Source organism: Hypanus sabinus, chromosome 4 (genome assembly GCF_030144855.1).
Source record: "Hypanus sabinus isolate sHypSab1 chromosome 4, sHypSab1.hap1, whole genome shotgun sequence".
Classification (NCBI taxonomy): Eukaryota; Metazoa; Chordata; class Chondrichthyes; order Myliobatiformes; family Dasyatidae; genus Hypanus; species Hypanus sabinus.
This window is the reverse complement of record NC_082709.1, coordinates 61,739,079-61,758,411: the sequence shown is the minus strand read 5'-3', so window position 1 is coordinate 61,758,411 and position 19,333 is coordinate 61,739,079. Positions and strand designations below refer to the sequence as shown.

At 44.5% G+C, this 19,333-nt stretch overlaps 1 protein-coding gene and 1 pseudogene across 16 annotated transcripts in view; one reads left to right on the top strand and one right to left on the bottom strand.

Moving 5' to 3' along the window:
• The first annotated feature begins 8,611 nt into the window (after positions 1-8,611).
• LOC132392818 (AP-1 complex subunit beta-1-like) lies at positions 8,612-19,193 on the top strand (annotated as a pseudogene).
• LOC132392819 (poly(rC)-binding protein 3) overlaps positions 17,328-19,333 on the bottom strand; it is a 104,805-nt gene continuing 102,799 nt past the window's right edge. For all 16 annotated transcript variants that reach the window (XM_059967222.1, XM_059967224.1, XM_059967225.1 and 13 more), the window contains one exon: positions 17,328-17,778. In XM_059967222.1, coding sequence (XP_059823205.1) covers positions 17,742-17,778 — 37 coding nt within the window. In that variant the 3' untranslated portion in view covers positions 17,328-17,741. The remainder of the gene's footprint in view (positions 17,779-19,333) is intronic.

The window sequence follows — 19,333 nt, the reverse complement described above, 5'->3', positions numbered from 1 at the left end:
CGGAGGCTGATGGGGTAGTAGGTTAGGGCAAGAGGAACCATATCCCTAATGGTGTGGCGAAAGGATAGGGTGAGAGCAGATGTGCGTGAAATGGCTGGTGGCGTAGTGGCATCAGTGCTAGACTTGGGGGGTGCGGGAGGTTCTGAGTTCGAATCCAGCCAGCACGCCTGCACACTTTCTGTGCTGGGTAAGAGCTGGTGATCTCTTTGAAAAACTCACCTGGCAGAAGGCAATGGCAAACCACTGCTGTAACTTGCCTAGTACATGATTTCCCACTAGGTCAGAGTGGCATAGGAAGAAGTCGACCGCTAACCAGAAAAATTCTGGATGCGATGTACCTTTTCTTTCCTACCTCTTTCCTTACACAGAATTTTTTATAAAAATCCACCAACTCTGCCCTCAAATGCATCTCTCCCATTTCACGCACATCTGCGCTCACCCCATCCTCCCGCCACCCCACTAGGGATATGGTTCCTCTTGTCTCCCCTCTGGTGCTCCCCTCCCCCTTTCTTTCTCCCTAGGCCTCCCGTCCCATGATCCTTCCCCTTCTCCAGCTCTGTATCCCTTTTGCCAATCACCTTTCCAGCTCTTAGCTTCCCACCCCCTCCTGTCTTCTCCTATCATTCTGTGTTTTCCCCTCCCCCCACTATTTTCAAATCTCTTACCATCTGTTTTTTCCATTAGACCTGACGAAGGGTCTCGGCCCGAAACATCGTCAATGCTTCTCCCTATAGATGCTGCCTGGCCTGCTGTGTTCCACCAGCATTTTGTGTGTGTTGTTTGAATTTCCAGCATCTGCAGATTTCCTCATGTTTGTGTCTTTTCCTCCATCTCACAGTGGGTCAAAAACATTTCCTCTGACAAGGTATAGGATGAAGCTCTGTTGCGAGACATGCACAGTGGGTGAAAGCGAATGTACAAGGGGGTAGAAACTGAACTGTTGCGTTTTTGTATGAATAGGGGAGGAACGCAATGGCACACACGAGGGACAGTTCTATACAGAGCCAGAGACTCTGGAGTAAATGTTTGAGGAAAATCCACTCGGTTCTACCAGGTTTTCAATATTTAATCCACCTAATCTTGTAGTTTTTTATTCCGTTTTTGCTTAACTCATTTAGCAGGTGATTTACATTTTACCCCCACAGCAATCGTTACCTCACCCTACCACAGATAGTTTCTTTGTCCCATCTATTCCTGCCCCACATCCTCTGTGACTTAAAACTTTATTTTCCTATCTTTCCTGATTCTGACAGACTATGACCAAAATGCTTACTCTCGTTCCCTCTGACACTTCCTGCTTGCTGGGCATTACTGGCATTTTCTGTTCTTTTTCACCAGAGTGAAGACTGTCAGCAGGTCACAGGGAAACTCAATAAACTGTCTGCATCTTGTCCCCACCTGACACCAAGCTGATATTCAGATACACAAAATGACCGTTTCCAAACATCAGAACACATCAGTTTTGGTAAGGTTACCTACAAACCAGGACAATATACTAATCTATAGCCCCAGCACTTGGGTTGTGGCGTACTGACAGATTGTCAGATGTTATTCCCAATTAATTCTCCAAAGTAATTAACTTGCCTTATTAAAAGTTGGCACTGTTACGTACCCCGTAACTGGGTGTCTGACCAGCAGAGAAAGAAGAATCCGTTGGAGTCTGGTGGTACCAAACTAAAGGTGTTTATTAGTAAACTACACAATACAATATCAAAATTGCAAATATACATATAAAACAAATTAGCAGTAATAAACCTAAAAGTGTAGGAATAATAATAATCAATAATAAACAAGCTCTATCGATGTCTAGGGGTAAATGAATTGTCATAGGAAAGTATAGAGTTCAGTTCATAAATGCTAAAGTAGTTATGGTTGTTGTGTTGAAATCGTTGGAGAGAGAGAGAGAGAGAGAGAGAGAGTGAGCGAGAGGTAACAGCTACAGCAGCCAAACCTTCCTTTGCTTTTTGATTCCGTTGCACTGTTGTGGTGCTCATTCAGTTATGACCCCTCTGGTCTTCAGCTAGACCATTCTTCTGTGGTGGACACGTCACTCTGGCATGAGTGGACACACACACAAGTCCCCACCGGCCCTGCTGTAACACTGTGAGCTTTACTGACCGATCTCCTGGTTTGGTCTCTGAAGCCCCCCACCTCTCTGTGGGTTCCCAACACTCAGTCAGTGTCCACTGATGTGTCTCTCCAGACCTGTCTTTTATCCCCACTCACGGGGTCTCAGCTATCCATCAACTCTGAATGACCGTGTCCATCAAATCAGACCACTCCTGCTGTCTCCTAAGGAATGTTAACAAGCAAAGTACAGTCCTTGTAGTAGAAGGTAAATAATCCAGGAAGAGTCATAATACAGTACATCAACAGTCTCTCTCCCCCTGTTATCTGTAGCAAATGTTCTTGCCTGGGCTTTATCTCTCTCTCTCTCATGAGCAGCATAACAACAGCAATAGTTCGTAGTTCTCAGGAAGGGGGTTGGGGATGGTTAACTCTGCACCCCATTGTCCATCAGGTCTGTTCATCATAACAGCATACAGTACTATCATGAATTTCCAGTGAACCTGTTAAATATAAGGGGAGTGTGGGAACAGAGGTCTCCGTGTGCAATGGGGAACATGTAAGTTGGCACCCAATAAGCCAGATGCTGAACCATGAACCGTGAGGAATTTCAAACAATTGGATATTGGAATAAACTGTACAAGCTTTGTAAAAAAAAAAAATTCATAATACCTTCTGTAATTTCCAAACGTTTTCAGCCAGTGATAGACCCTTTAATTCTAATGCGACGATGAATGCTTTAGTAATTTTATTTGACAATCGGCGGTAGCAAGTACTCCCCTGCTCATTTTGTAGAATATCGGCAAGGATGTTTACCCGTACCTTTCAGGAGTACCTGAAACTGGGTGACTTTCAGTTTCAGTACCTGAAACTGGGTGAACCTGGGTGACTTTCAGGGGCAGGAAAGGAGGAAAGCCAGTGCAGGTCATTGCCCTCAATACCGCTTTGGATATTTTTGGGGTGGAGAACACCTACCAGAAGCTGCAGCAACCTAATCTCTGGCACTGAGTCTGTATGGCTCAGAAGATGGGGTTGCCTCCCAGGTGCCAGCGTCGGGGAAGTCTCAGATCAGGCCACCGATATTCTGAAGGGAGAGGGTGAACAAGCTGCTCAGAGCCCACAGAATGGAGTCAAACTAAATTGCCTTCATCCCTGAGAAACTGCTTTGTAAACTAGTCCCTGCAAAAGCAATGTAATAATGAGATCATTTGTGATGTTTAGTTAAAATTTTTCTTGCCATTCAAACTGGTAACTTCATCTGACAGGGCAGGCAGTCTTCACTGAATACCTCATCCACAAAGATGCACTTTGGCATTTCAATGAAGCTTAAGACTGAGTAGAAAAGCATGCATTCACAAGCCGCAGATGATACCCATCCTTCAGTAAAGGGTAGCTTTCTTGGAGTTGTACTAGGGTTGTAACAAAACTGCCTTCAACAGGATTGAGGCAACCTAAATGATCCAGATAAAACAGTCTATGAATACAATGCATTTAGTGCAATCTACAAGCCATTTATCCTCTCTCACTCCACCCTGTGATATCTCGATTGCATGCACTCCCAGAAATGGAAACCAGGCTGCCATATCCCTTTTCTGTAACCATCCCAGGCACTTCATTCTGACAATTGACTTCCAGTCTCCTCCCTTCCAGTACGGTTTTTTTTGGTGTCAGCATATGACTCAGTAGTCAAAATATTGCGTCTGACTCTACAGTAAATAACAGGAAACACTCCCACAAATTCAGTACTGAAGGGAGAGGCTGTGGTACCAATGACATAGGTAGGAAAAGTGAGGCAGTCCTGAAGAGAGAATATAGGGAGTTAGGCAGGAAGCTGAAAAGCAGTGCCTCCAGGTAGTAATCTATAGATTGCTGCTTCTGCTATGCGCCAGTGAGGATAAGAGTTTAGATGATTTGGCAGATGGCTGAGGAATCTGTGCAAGGGGCAGGGTTTCATATTTCTGGATAATTGGGATCTCTTCTGGAGAAAGTATGACCTGTTCAAAAAGGACGGGTTACACATGAACCCCACACAGGACTAATCTCCTTGCAGTAAAGTTTTCTAGAGGTGTTAGGGAGGGCTTAATTTGGCTTGAGTATGGGAACCAAGGGGCAGTTGGCATGCAAATATATGCAGCATGTATTGAGACTGTGAGGAAGGACAAGAAGATGATGGGATAAAATCAAAGTCAGTGGATGAGTTGAAGTGTAACGGGGCCAAATTCGAAAAGGGTGATGAATACAGGACAGAAGGTGAACTTGTAGGTTGAGTCATTGGTAAAGAAGGCAAATACAATGTTAGCATAAATTTTGCGAGGACTAGAATTTTAAAAAAAGATGGAATGCTGAGGCTTTATAAAATGTTGGACAGTCGCACTTGGTGTACTGAGAACAGTTTTGGGCCCTTTGTTCAGGAAAGGATGAGATGGCATTAGAGAGTGTCCAGAGGTGGTTCACGAGAATGATCCCAGAAATGAAAGGGTTAACACATGAAGAGTGAGCACTTCATGGATCCGGGCCTGTACTTGTTGGAGTTTAGAAGTATGAGGAGGAGATTACATTGAAATCTATTGGAATATTGACATGCTGAGTGGATGTGGAGAGGATATTTCCTATAGTGGGGGAATCTAGGACCAAAGGGCAGTGTCTCAGAATAGAGGGACATCCATTTAGAACAGATATGAGAAGGAATTTCTTTAGCTAGTGGGTGGTGAATCTCGAATTCATTGCCACAGACAGCTGTGCAGGCCAAGTAACTGGATATATTTAAGGCGGATGTTGATAGATTCTTGATTAATCAGGGCTCCAGAGGTTATGATAAGGCAGGCGAATGGGGATGAGAGGGATAATAAATCAGCCACAATGGATTGGGGGCAGACTCAATGGGCTGAATACCCTAATCCTGCTCCTATATCTTATGGTTTACATCTGCCTCGGAGCATGGCATTGGTTCACTTTCTCACTTAAAAAAAGACATACTCCACAGCACCACAGTACTGAATTTGTGGGAGTGTTTCCTGTTATTTACTGTAGAGTCAGATGAAATATTTTGATTACTGAGTCATATGCTGACACCAAAAAAAAACCGTACTGGAAGGGAGGAGACTGGAAGTCAATTGTCAGAATGAAGTGCCTGGGATGGTTACAGAAAAGGGATATGGCAGCCTGGTTTCCATTTCTGGGAGTGCATGCAATCGAGATATCACGGGGTGGAGTGAGAGAGGATAAATGGCTTGTAGATTGCACTAAATGCATTGTATTCATAGACTGTTTTATCTGGATCATTTAGGTTGCCTCAATCCTGTTGAAGGCAGTTTTGTTACAACCCTAGTACAACTCCAAGAAAGCTACCCTTTACTGAAGGATGGGTATCATCTGCGGCTTGGCTTATTTGTGAATGCATGCTTTTCTACTCAGTCTTAAGCTTCATTGAAATGCCGAAGTGCATCTTTGTGGATGAGGTATTCAGTGAAGACTGCCTGCCCTGTCAGATGAAGTTACCAGTTTGAATGGCAAGAAAATTTTAACTAAGCATCACAAATGATCTCATTATTACATTGCTTTTGCAGGAACTAGTTTACAAAGCAGTTCCTCAGGGATGAAGGCAATTTAGTTTGACTCCATTCTATGGGCTCTGAGCAGCTTGTTCCTCTTCGTCCCTGATGAAGTGTGCAGGTTGTCCAGACTCTGGTAGGAAGACAGGTAGGAAGTGCATGATAAGAATGCAAGAGGGGTTGTGCACATCTTCTCCATGGCTTCTGTCGCACAGTATTGTTGCTTTGTATCTCTGCAGATTATCTTCCATTAATTGGCCACTGTAAATTGCCCCAAGTATGTATGAGGGGGAGGGGAGCAATTACTAGAAGAACAAATGCTCTTCATGTTGTGCGTCTCAAACAGCCTCTGACAACCAAGTCCAACTCCTGGCCTTCACGTGTGGCATAGTTCTTGTGCCCAGCGGAGCTGCTCTCACTGACAGGAGAAGGGGCAAAGGCGGGCCACTGGCACCTAAAACCAGTTGTTCTGGGCAGATGGGGCTTGTTAACCATGGATGGTAGCTCATCTGGGAGTGAGAAAACTCCGATTTCAAACCTCCATTGCCTTGCAGCTATACCCACTCATGGGAAAGGCTTTGGGAGTAAACCCCAAGGAAAAATCTGGAGTCAGGAGTCCTGAAGGCGGCTGACTGCTGTACCCAGTGACCGGCACGGCAACTCCTGCGATGCTGCTGCCACCAAACTGTATCGACTTTCGTCCTTCCTTTGGACCGGTCATCAGCGTGGAGAGGAGTCCCAATGCATGGGCAACAGACGGATCTCCATACCAATTCTGCCCTGGCTTGCGCCCTGGAGAAGCCACTCTCAGTGACTACCAGAGGTGCAGTACCCATGGTCGACCACAACCGATGGAGGACACACATACACACACATACCTCACTCTCTCTCTTTTTTTTCATTAGATGCTGCCTGACCTGCTGAGTTCCTCCATCATTTTGTGTGTGTTGCTTGGATTTCCATCTCTGTATATTTTCTCATGTTTGTTTTTACTTGTAGACCCCAGACAGCTTGGATTGGCAACATCTCCTCTATGATCTCCATCAGCACAGGTGTGGATGTGTGCTTAGCCCCCACTCTTCTTGCTTTACAACCATAGCTGTGGGCCAAGTAAGCTCCAATGCTAAATTAAGTTTGCTAATGACGCCATTGTCATTGCCCAAATCAAAGGTACTGACAAATCAGCATTCAGGAGGGAGACTAAAACTTTGGCTGAGTGGTGTCATAACAATAATCTCTCACTCAACATCAACAAGACCAAGGAACTGATTATAGACTTCAGGAGAGAGAAACCAGGGGTTCATGAGCCAGTCCTCATTAGAAGGTCAGAGGCAGAGAGAGATAGCAACTTTAAATTCCTGGGTGTTACTATTTCAGAGGACCTTTACTGAACCATCACCCAAGTGCAATTGTGCAGAAAGCACCACAGCACCTCTACTGCTTAGGAGTCTGCAGATATTTGGCATGACATATAAAACTTTGACAAACTTTTATAGATGTGCTGTGGAGAGTATATTGATTGGCTGCATCACGGCTTGGTATGGACACACCAATGCTTTTGAACGAAGTATCCTACCAAATGTAATGGATTTGGTCCAGTACATCACAGGTAAAGATATGGACAGACAGGAAAGTTTAAATCGGCAGTGCCAATACGGGATTCCGAACCTATGTCTGGCATACCGACCCTGTTTGAGGACAGTGACCGCAATAAAGATTGGGCACCCACCGTACCAGGGGCCAAGTGCACCCAGTGCTCCCGAACCCCATTCCTCCCAGTACTCAGGTGCCACAGTGTGGAAGGCCACACTTTTAGCCCTTAAGTCAAAAGGGTTGCCTGTCTCTCGATGGCAGGAGGTCCTCCCCGAGGCACTCCACTCTATCCGCTCTCTGTTATGTACCAATGCCACCCCTCACGAACGCCTATTCTCTTTTCCCAGGAAGTCTGTCACTGGGACCACCCTACCAGTTTGGTTGACGTCCCCAGGGCCAGTGCTGCTCCGGAGACATGTGAGGAGTACTAAATACTCCCCGCTGGACGAGAGGGTTCACCTTCTACATGCGAACCCCCAGTATGCCTACGTGGTCTTACCTGATGGGCGGGAGGACACGGTCTCCATCCGCAACCTGGCGCCCGCAGGAGCAGCAGACCACTACCCCGAACACTCCCTGGTAACTATGAACACTATACCCGAGGTGACACCGCGCACACTAGGCCCTACACAGACTCCTCACGACACTCCTATACCAGGCGCCTCGCACATGCGTGAGGGATCACTGAAGCCTAGTGGGCTGACACCTCCAGTTAGGCCGGAACCAGCACAACCACCGTCTCCGGTGCAAGCACCACTGGCACCTGTGCAATCACAGCCGGTCTACGTAGATCGCTGCGACAGATTCGACCACCTGATAGACTTAACCTGTAAGAAACTTCACCACATGGGGACTCTTTTAAAACAAAGGAGGGGGGTGAATGTGGTGAATTACATATACCTGTCTGGACATGCCCCCTGCTGACTGCTCTTGTGGCTCCTCCCACAGACCCCTGTATAAAGGCGATCGAGGCCTGAGCCCAGCCTCTCAGTCTCCAGGATGTAGTATGGTGGTCACTCACTGCTGGTTCCTTCTTCCAGTCAATAAAATTGATGCACCATTAATAACTCACTCTGAGACGTAAGGTGAGATATCGGCTTTACTGCTTGTTCCTTCTTCCAGTCAATAAAAGCCGCTATCTCGCCTTACGTCTCAGAGTGAGTTATTGATGGTGCATCAATTTTATTGACTGGAAGAAGGAACAAGCAGTGAGTGACCACCATACTACATCCACATACTATATCACTAAAGTACTGAGAGGCCGGGCTCAGGCCTCGATCACCTTTATACCGGGGTCTGTGGGAGGAGCCACAGGAGCAGTCAGCAGGGGGCGTGTCCAGGCAGGTATATGTACAGGTATAAGTAGTTCATCACATCAGGTACGGTGGCCGCTCGGGTAAAACGGCGGCGGCAGGGAAGGGGAGGCTCTTTATACCCTGAGATCCAGGAAGGGAATACCGAGGATTATTCCGAGACAGGGAGGGAAGAATCCAATAAAACCACAGAGCCAATTGGCCACCCGAATGCTGCCCAATCCACAAGCAGCCGAGGAGGGGCAGCCCTCAGTAATTCCAGTGTATGCACCCTGGAAGCCTCAAGAAATGTTAGTGATCATGAATCAGGCCCCATTATAGAAAAGAAAAACCAGCACAGTTTGCTCAGTATGTCCATAGTACTATACAAATGTATAATGCGACCCCGCAAGATTTATTCAGTCTCTGCTGCATGATTCTCTCAGCTGATGAGGGGCGGAAATGGAAGGCAAGAATTAAGATACCAAACCTACCAGGAGATACAGGCGGGAATCCGTAGTGAGAATGAACAAACAGAGCAGATTATTCAAGCCTTGGAGAGGGCTCTCCAACAACCTGTAAACATCACTAAAGTACTTGAATGCAAACCTAAGCCTGGGGAATCAGGACCAGACTATCGGGAGCGATTTCTGGCCTGCTACGGCTCTTACGCAGGAGACCAAGCCTCTATTGATGGGAATCCGTCCCCCCAGTTTAATGCCTTACTGCTCCAATGCTTACCAAGTAAGTTAGCTAACATGCGACGAACTTCGACATATTATTGGGACCTGCTGTAAGGTTTCATTTACAGCCACCACCAGTCTGGGGTGTAATCTAGCAGGAAGAGACTTGCTCTGTCCTTTGGAGGTCGAGATTCTATGCACAGACAAGGGTGTCACCCTAGGACTAGCGAACAACCGACAGCTTCTCCAGAATCCGACCCCCCAGTGGTGGGCACCTAATCTGGACTCCAGTACGTTTGAACCCCCTCTGCCTAAGGCAGACCCTCATATGACTCTGTGCTGTGACCCTACGGGGTACGCCACTGCGGAAAGCCAATATTATGCACCCCTCGTTCCTAGTCACGGTGATTGGAGAGGTTAAAGGAAAAAAGGGCAGTGCATTACTAACTGAAGTTCCAGGTTTCCTTTGGCAACAGACAGGACTGATGGTTCCCCATACCACCATTAGGATTGGCCCTGGGTTAAAGACAAAGAGTCTAGGATTCCTTGCCTACACCCTGACGAAACAAGCCTCCAGCACCGAAGGAGACTGGCAAGACTTGGCCGCGGGCCAGCTCCGATACTGGAAGGTGTTGGAGGTGAAGACAGGACATCTGGTAAGGCATTCTTTTAATATTAACCGAACTCAAGACATTGTACCCCATTTCTGGGCAATTTCAGGCCATGAAGTCAGCCGCACCAACTGCCCCCCGTCCAGATCACCGTGAAAGTAGGACAGACTCTCCCATCCCTTCCGCAATACCCCCTCAAGCCTGAGGCAACGTTTTATGAAGATGTCTCGCCCAGAAAGCTGAGCTGCTTGTGCCTGTATCCTAGCAACTGACTAAAGTGCGAACCTTTACACAGACTCCTATTAGGCACTGACTATCGAACTTTGGGGATTCCCAATTTCCTCTGGCCACTCCATTAGTAATGCTACCTTTGTAAACAACTTACTCACCACTCTACAGCTACCTCGAATTTTGGCTATTATCGAATGTGCAGCCCATACTGGGGAGTTGGATGAGATATCCAAGGGCAATGCTAGGGCTGGTGAAGCAGCTAGACAGACAGACAGCCTTGAATCCCACACTTTTAGTCCCCTTGGGAACCCAGCAAGCTCCTATTAGGCAAAATCTAAGGAGGGGTATCCCAGATATGGGGGAAATACGAAACTTCCTGGGGAACGCCCCTGAAGGAGAGCGCAAACTATGGTCCTAAATGGGTTGCTTCCTTGAACCTCAGACCAACTTATGGGTGACCCCTGTGGGACAGGTCTGTGTTCCCTTTGTGTTCTTCCCTATTTTGATAGATTATGTTCATAATTGTATACACTTGGGCAAGGAGGGAATAATTAATACTTTATTACAAACTTGGTGGCATCCTGATTTCAAGAAAGCAGCTGAAAAACGAGCTAAAGCATGCTTAATTTGTAAAACGACAAATTACTGGAAAAGGGATGTCCTGTGGTTCTGGAACCACCCCCTTGCCCTTCATGGCCTTTTGCTTGTCTGCAACTTGATTTTATAGAATTACCTGGAGTACATTGTTATAAGAATTGTTTAGGAATAGTAGATGTATTTAGTAGATGGAATAAAGCTATCCCCACAACTTACAATACTACTACGACGGTGGTAAAAATATTGCAAAAGAAATAATTCCTCGCTCTGGACTTCCAGAAGTGCTAAGCTCGGACAATGGGCCACATTTTGTTGTCAAAATAAATGAAGTCTGTAAAGAATTTGCTATAAAATAACAGTTCCCCTGCACCCATCATCCAAAAGCAGCTGGCGTAGTGGAACGAGCCGACGGTAATTTGAAAGATAAATTGGCCAAATTTACACAAGGAACTGGATTGACCTGGTTGAAGGTTTTAGCCCTATGAGAATGACACCATTAAGTAATTATCTACGGGAAGCCTGTGAGAACCCCATGGGGATCCTGATCTTGTTTGCCACTCGTCCCTGACAGTTTACCGGCAAGATTAGATATGCATACCTTGGGGGAGGAGATGGGAAAATATCTGTGTAAATTAACTAAAACTGTCCAAAGCTTGCATTCACAGGTACGACAGGCCTACCGAGAGGACGAAACCCAGCCTAAAGGTGACTGCCCCACGATTGAGTCTGGAGATTTTGTCCTGATCAAGAACTGGGATGGAGGGAAACTCGGACCTCGGTGGAGAGGACCACATTCACCATGACTGATTCTAAACATTTCACAACAACCAAGAAAGGAGAAATTTTTGAACTCAAAGTAGAATTCAACGGTGACAAGAAGGAGAAAAGAAGCAGTGAAGAAAGCGATTGCGTGAATGACTTCGCAGAGGTGTCAGTGCCCTCTTTCCTGATGTTGTACTCTGTATGCAGACAGACAATTTGGAGTTGAAGAAGCTGGTGTACCTCTATCTAATGAACTATGCAAAGAGCCAACCAGATATGACAATTATGGCTGCCAACACTTTTGTTAAGGACTGTGAAGATCCCAATCCACTTATTAGCGCTCCAGCCGTGAGAACAATAGGCTGCATCCGTGAGGATAAAACTACTGAGTATTTGTGTGAGCCCCTGCGAAAATGTCTAAAGGATGAAGACCCTTATGTACGAAAAACTGCTGCTGTCTGTGTAGCCACGCTACATGACATCAGTGCACAGCTGGTGGAAGACCAGGAATTTCTGGACACTCTAAACGATCTGATGTCTGACTCTAATCCAAAGGTCGTTGTAAATGCTGCGGCTGCTCTGTTGGAGATTGCAGAATCTCATCCAAACAGCAACTTGTTAGACCTAAATTTTTCAGACAGTCAACAAGCTTTTAACAGCCTTAAATGAATGCACTAAATGGGGCCAGATATTCATTCTTGATTGTTTGGCCAATTATAGCTCAAAGGATGACCAAGAAGCTCAACGCATCTGTGAGCGTGTGACGCCACGTTTGTCTCACACCAACTCAGCTGTTGTACTTTTGACTGTAAAGGTTCTGATGAAATTCATGGAAATACTTTCAAAAGACTTGGATTACTATGGCACTTTGTTGAAGGAACTGGCTGCCCCACTGGTAATGCTGTTGTCTGCAGAACCAGAACTCCAATATGTTGCCCTCCAGAATATCAACCTCATTATACAGAAAAGGTCTGAGATTTGTAAGCATGAAACGAAGGTTTTCTTTGTAAAATACAATGATCCAATAAGTGAAACTGGACATTATGATTCAATTGGCTTCTCAAGCCAATATTGCACAGGTTTTTGGCAGAATTGAAGGAGTATGCCACTGAAGTAGATGTTAACTTTGTACAAAAAGCTGTGTGTGCAGTTGGACGATGTGCAATTTAAAGTTGAGCAATCAGCAAAACATTGCGGAGTACGCTACTTGACCTCATTCAGACAAAAATAAACGACGTCGTCCAAGAAGCTATTCTAATAATAAAGGGCATTTTCTGTAAATACCCCAACAAGTATTAAAGTGTTATTGCAACACTTTGTGAAAATCTGGACTCACTGGATGAATCAGAAGCAAGAGCAGCGATGATATGGACAGTTGGAGAGTATGCGGAAAGAATTGACAATGCTGATGAGCTATTAGAGAATTTCCTGGAAGGATTCCATGATGAGAACACATGGGTTCAACTACAAATTTTGACTGCTGTTGTGAAACTATTCCTAAAAAAAACTGACTGAGACACAAGAGCTGGTGCAGTAAGTTCTAAGCTTGGCGACACAGGATTCTGACAACTCTGACTTTAAAGACCGTGGCTATATATATTGCTGTCTACTTTCTACAGATCCAGTGGCAGCAAGTTGTATTGGCAGAGAAACCTCATCTTATTGAGCCAATGCTCCTTGATGAATTAATCTGCCATATTGGAACACTGGCCTCTGTGTACAATAAGCCACCCAGTGCATTGGAAGGGCAGTCTTGGAGAATACATCGAACAGACTGCAAACGTGTTATTGAAGAAAATGAGTAGGAGGACTCACTTGGACTAAAGGAAAATGTGTTGGTTGATGGAACAACACACACAAAATGCTGGTGGAACACAGCAAGCTAGGCAGCATCTATAGGGAGAAACGATGTCGACGTTTCGGGCTGAGACCCTTCGTCAGGACTAACCGAAAGGAAAGATAGTAAGAGATTTGAAAGTAGAGGGGGGAGGGGGAAATGCGAAATGATAGGAGACCGGAGGGGATGGGATGAAGCAAAGAGCTGGAAAGGTGATTGGTGAAAGTGATACAGAGCTGGAGAAGGGAAAGGATCATGGGACGGGAGGCCTCAGGAGAAAGAAAGGGTGGGGGGGGGGGAGGAGAGAAGCACCAGAGGTAGATGGAGAACAGGCAAACAACTAAATATGTCAGGGATGGGGTAAGAAGGGGAGGAGGGGCATTAACGGAAGTTAGAGAAGTCAATGTTGGAGGCTACCAGCTGGTATATAAGGTGTTGTTCCTCCAACCTGACAATAGAGGAGGCCATGGATAGACATATTAGAATGGGAATGGTGTGTGATATTAAAATGTGTGGCCACTGGGAGATCCTGCTTTTTCTGGCGGACCGAGCGTAGGTGTTCCACAAAATGGTCCCCCAGTCTGTGTCGGGTCTCACCAATATATAAAAGGCCACACCGGGAGCACCGGACGCAGTATACCACACCAGCCAACTCACAGGTGAAGAGTCGCCTCACCTGGAAGGACTGTCTGGGGCCCTGAATGGTGGTGAGGGAGGAAGTGTAAGGGCAGGTGTAGCACTTGTTCCATTTACAAGGATAAGTGCCAGGAGGGAGATCGGTGGGAAGGGATGGGGGGACGAGTGGACAAGGGAGCAATCCCTGCGAAAAGCAGAAAGGGAAAGATGTGTTTGGTAGTGGGATCCCGTTGGAGGTGGCGGAAGTTACGGAGAATTATATGTTGGACCTGGAGGCTGGTGGGGTGGTAGGTAAGGATAAGGGGAACCCTATCCTGAGTGGGGTGGTGGGTGGATGGGGTGAGGGCAGATGTGTGGGAAATGGGAGAGATGCGTTTGAGAGCAGAGTTGATGGTGGACGAAGGGAAGCCCCTTTGCTTAAAAAAGGAAGACATCTCCTTCGTCCTGGAAAGAAAAACCTTATCCCGAGAGCAGATGCAGTGGAGATGGAGAAATTGTGAGAAGGGGATAGCCTTTTTGCAAGAGACAGGGTGGGAAGAGGAATAGTCCAGGTAGCTGTGAGAGTCTGTAGGTTTATAGTAGATATCAGTAGATAGGCTGTCTCCAGAGATGGAGACAGAAAGATCAAGAAAGGGGAGGGAGGTGTCGGAAATGGATCAGGTAAATTTGAGGGCAGGGTGAAAGTTGGAGGCAAAGTTAACGAAGTCGACGAGCTCAGCACGCGTGCAAGAGGCAGCGCCAATGCAGTCGTCGATGTAGTGAAGGAAAAGGGGTATGGTGATGCACCAATAACTCTCTTTGAGACGTAAAGGCGAGATATCAGCTTTTATTGACTGGAAGAAGGAACAAGCAGTGGTTGACCACCATACTACATCCTGGAGACTGAGAGGCCGGGCTCAGACCTCAATCGCCTTTATACAGGGGTCTGTGGGAGGAGCCACAGGAGCAGTCAGCAGGAGGCGTGTCCAGACAGGTATATGTAGTTCACCACAGATGGATACTGGTATAGCCTTGGAACATGGACTATTCCACAAAGCCAACAAAAAGGCAGGCATAATTGGGACTCATACGGGTGCCCATGGCTACACTCTTGGTTTGGAGGAAGTAGGAGGAGCCAAAGGAGAAATTATTGAGATGTTGGTGTTTTGCATTTGGGAAGTCTGATTGTATTAATTTTGATTATTGTCTGTATCCTATGGTGCCTTTGGCTATGTTTTGTATCATGTTATAGAAGCGACAATCTGGTGTGAAAGGTTATCATGTACTGTAATGATAAAAAGGGAATGATGAAGGATATTGGGGATGTAGGAAATGATTCTTGGAACTCTTGTACATAATGGGTTAAATTAAGAGCCATTTTATGTGTGCTTTGTTCTGAACAATGTACAATTACTGTTTGTCCTTCGCTGTGGAATCTGCCTGCAACTTGTTTTGATTAACTCACAGATGTTCTCTTGAGAACGACATGGGGGCTGAACTCACACAGGTTGCATACACCACTGATGTATGTTCCCTCCTTTGTTTAGGGAAAACTCACTGATAAGGTAAGAATCTGTCTGCAATTAAGACCATGATTAAGTGGACTCTCTTATCTAAGTAATTAAGTTTTGCTCTGACTGACTTGGCTGGAATATCTGTTGAACTGATTGCTCTTTGTATCGCTAGCTCCATAAATTGTAGTGTTTCTGAATGTTAGACAGAGGTCTGATACAAGCCCCCAGGGAGAGAGAGATGGGCTGCTTGTTGGGCCCAGGAATCCACACAACTTAAGCCATCTCTCCTTGACACCCACAATCCCATTTAGGGATGCAAGTAGGAGGTCTCTATGTGGGCTGCTGCTCCACACCCTCCACTTCCTTGCCCTTGTCCACCGTCCTGACACGCCATGGCGGTCGGTCTTTCCACCTGGAGGTGAGAAGGGTTCCCAGTGGAGGTCTCTTTATGGGGGGGGGGGGGGGTTCTTCCCATGCACCTGGGGGATCTCGGCTGGAGGGTGCCTTGCAATGAGTTCTTTAGTTTGTACACGGATCTCCCATCCACATTTAATTTCTGTGGGCTGGAGGAGACAGTGTACCACATGTACCTGGAGTGTGCGAGGCTGCAGCCCCTTTTTGCATATTTGCACGGGCTGCTTCTCACTTTCCGGTTGCAATTTAGCCCCAGCCTATTTATATATGGTCATCCAGTAAGGAGGGGGGCATGGAGGGAGGAGGATGACCTTGTTAACTTGCTCCCGGGGTTGGCGAAAACAGCCATGGAGGGTCTTGGAAATAGGTGGCAGGAGGATCTAGCCGGGCAGAATGCCTGGCAATGCTTAGGGGATATGTTCGTACTCGAGTAAAAGGAACACACACTGTCCATGGTGACCTTAGAAGTGTTCCAGGACTGTTGGGCTCTGTGGGGTGTAAATGCCATCATTGATAGAAATGGGAACATTTTGGTTTAATGTGTATTGTCTATATGTAATGAAATAACTGTTAGTCAATGTTTTGTATGTATTGTATAGTACCAATATTTGTAATAAATGAATTTTGTAAAAAAAAAAAGGGGAGAAGGATTTCTGTCCCTCTAGGTGTTTTGGCTCCGGAGCCTCTAGCCGGCTGAGCTCGAACAAATAAACTGGTGAAAAGGATAAAGTAAAGAACTGTGTGGTGTAGTTATGGATCTGGCGAATTTAAATTTACATTCCAACTATTGAGCACATCTACATCAGACAATGTCATAGGAAAGCATCCATCAGAAATCCCCACCACCCAAGTTGTGCTCTTTTCTTGCTGCTGTCATTAGGTCGAAGGTACAAGAGCCTTCAGGACATGCACCACAGGGTTCAAGAACAATTAATACCACTCAAGCATCAGGCTGTTGAATAAAAGAGGATAACTCCATGCACTTGCCCCGTCATTGAAATGTTCTTACAACCAATGATCTCACTTTAAGGACTCTTAATTTCATTATCTCATGTTGTCATTATTAATTGCTTATTTATTTAGATTTGCATTTATAATTTGTTGTCTTCTGCACTCTGGTTGATCTTTCATTTGATCTTGTTATAGTTACTATAGATTTGCTGAGTATGCCCACAATAAATTGAATCTCAGGGTTGTATATGGTGAAATAAATGTACTTTGATAATGAAATTTACTTTGAACTTAGTTCCTATTAATACCATATATTATTAACTCATTTTTTAAAGGAAACCTGAGGAACAGAGTCCCAATGTACTTAAAAGCAATTGACCTCTGGTGAGGCAGATGCTGAATGAGTGATTTCTAAACAATTTTTCAGAGTTTTTTTTAATGCATATAAATAATTATTTACATGTGACCCAGTCCATGCATCTTCTAGAATATTCAGTGATACCAAAGGTATTTGTCATTCCAAAGTATTATAAATGATACATACCTTTTAATAGCAGCTGACAGCAGATGAGGTGAGTGACATGTATAATAAATCTGAATTTCATCACATATAGTCATGTACCTTCCTTTATTACATCCAGATAGAACTTCAAATAATTGGATAACATCAAGGTTTATTTTTTTAATATAAAAAGGTTGCAATCATGTTACCAGTAATTACTAAACTAAAAAGTATACAGAGAAAATAGTCTTCAAATACAATTTTTGCAAGCGATTGTTAATTTAAGTTAATGTTGAAACAAAAAACTTACATTAAAACAAGAAATGGGGTAGTTGGGTTTAGTTAAGGGGGACTGGATTTAAAAAGAATTTCAGGATAATTTCTTAAAATTTAACATTTTAACTATTTTCTATGAGGCAGAACTGTAATATACAAATTTTACAAACAAGTGGAAGCAGGTTGCTTGTGGTTTTCGCAGGTGGGCAACATGACACGGAGAGCAGAGGGAGCTGCATAAACAATTAAAGAGGGCCCATTCCAGAAACTTCAGATGTTAGCCTAAAAGAGATACAAAAATAAAAAACTGAGTAGTTCTAAGCATTAAATAGACACAGGTCAAACTACATTTTAGCCCTGGTATTTATGGTCCACATAAGCAAAAATTTTACATTCTGCATCAACTTAACATATTTTTAATCTTCCATCTGTTTTTCTTACTTTTACATTAATATTATTTCTTGTAAATTCTTAATTGAAATAGGCAGGGGAATAATTAAAGTCACAGCATCTCATTTCAAACATTTATCTGGCAATCTATATTTATAGTAACACTATAATCTGATTCAGGAATGATAAAGAATTCCAAAACAATGGAAAACTCACTTTGCTTTCTTTAATATCTACTCATGCATTCTTCAGAACATAAATGGTACATGAGGATACAAAGTGAACTTAGGAAATAGTTGTCTCATTATTCATTGTATCATAGCTCTGGAGTGAATTGCTTGCTTTTCACTTGCTTTTGGGAGAAAGTTACCAAACTAAGCTAATGGATAAGAACAAGTTTAACAAGTGATGGGAACATGCCACTTGGGAATATCAGAATGTCTGGCTCATCCAGGTAAACACTCAGTGACCACTTTTAGGTACTTGCTCATTAACACAAGCATCAAATCAGCCAATCATGCAGCAGCAACTCAAAGCATAAACACATGCAGATGTGGTCAAGAGAGTTATTCAGGGGGGGACGTCACGTGATGACGTAGGATCGAGACGCTGGAACTCAGCCCTCCCGTAAAAAAGTTAATAAATTAATGTTTAAGTGAAGAAAAGTCAATCAATACTTTTTTAAGGTTACTCATAAACTACTCTGGATTGTTTTAAGCTATGCCTCATAAACAGAGGATGAAGAAAACTACTTCCGCGAAGACCGCTCAAGTTGGAACAGAATCAAGGCCTACTTCAACCGAAGAACCGCGGACTCAGGTACAACACACCACCGGTGAAACAGAAAAGGAGACCGCGGCAGCATTGGCCATTTCTAAAGGAAAAGATCAACGCGAACTGCGCAAGCGTAAAGGAACAAGCATGCGCAAACAAGTGCAACCAGAACTACAAAACCCAGCAACGACTGAAACCGACAGTGAAAGTGAGTCTGAGAGAGAGTCGGACTCTCTGGAAAAATCAGACGAAGATGGAGAAGAAGAAGAAGAAGATGAAAGTTCCTCTGAAAACGCAAAAAAGACTTAGGCAAATAATGCATAAATTAGAAAAATTAAATGCATTAAAATTAATTAAAGAAAAAATAACAAAAATGGAGGCTATGTTTGATAAAATGACAAAGAAACAGGAAAAAATGGAAAAGAAAATTACAGATTTGGAAGTCAAAGTGGAAGAAATGGATGGAAGAATGAAGAAGATGGAAGATGATAATGATGCCTGGACATCAGAAAGAAAACAACTCGTGGGAAAAATTGATAAGCTCCAAAATTTTAGTAGACGCAACAATATTAAAATTGTTGGACTTGAAGGTACCGAAGGAGAAGACCCAATAAATTTTTTTCAAAAATGGATACCTGAAAAATTGGAAATGGGAGAAGAAATTTCAATTGAG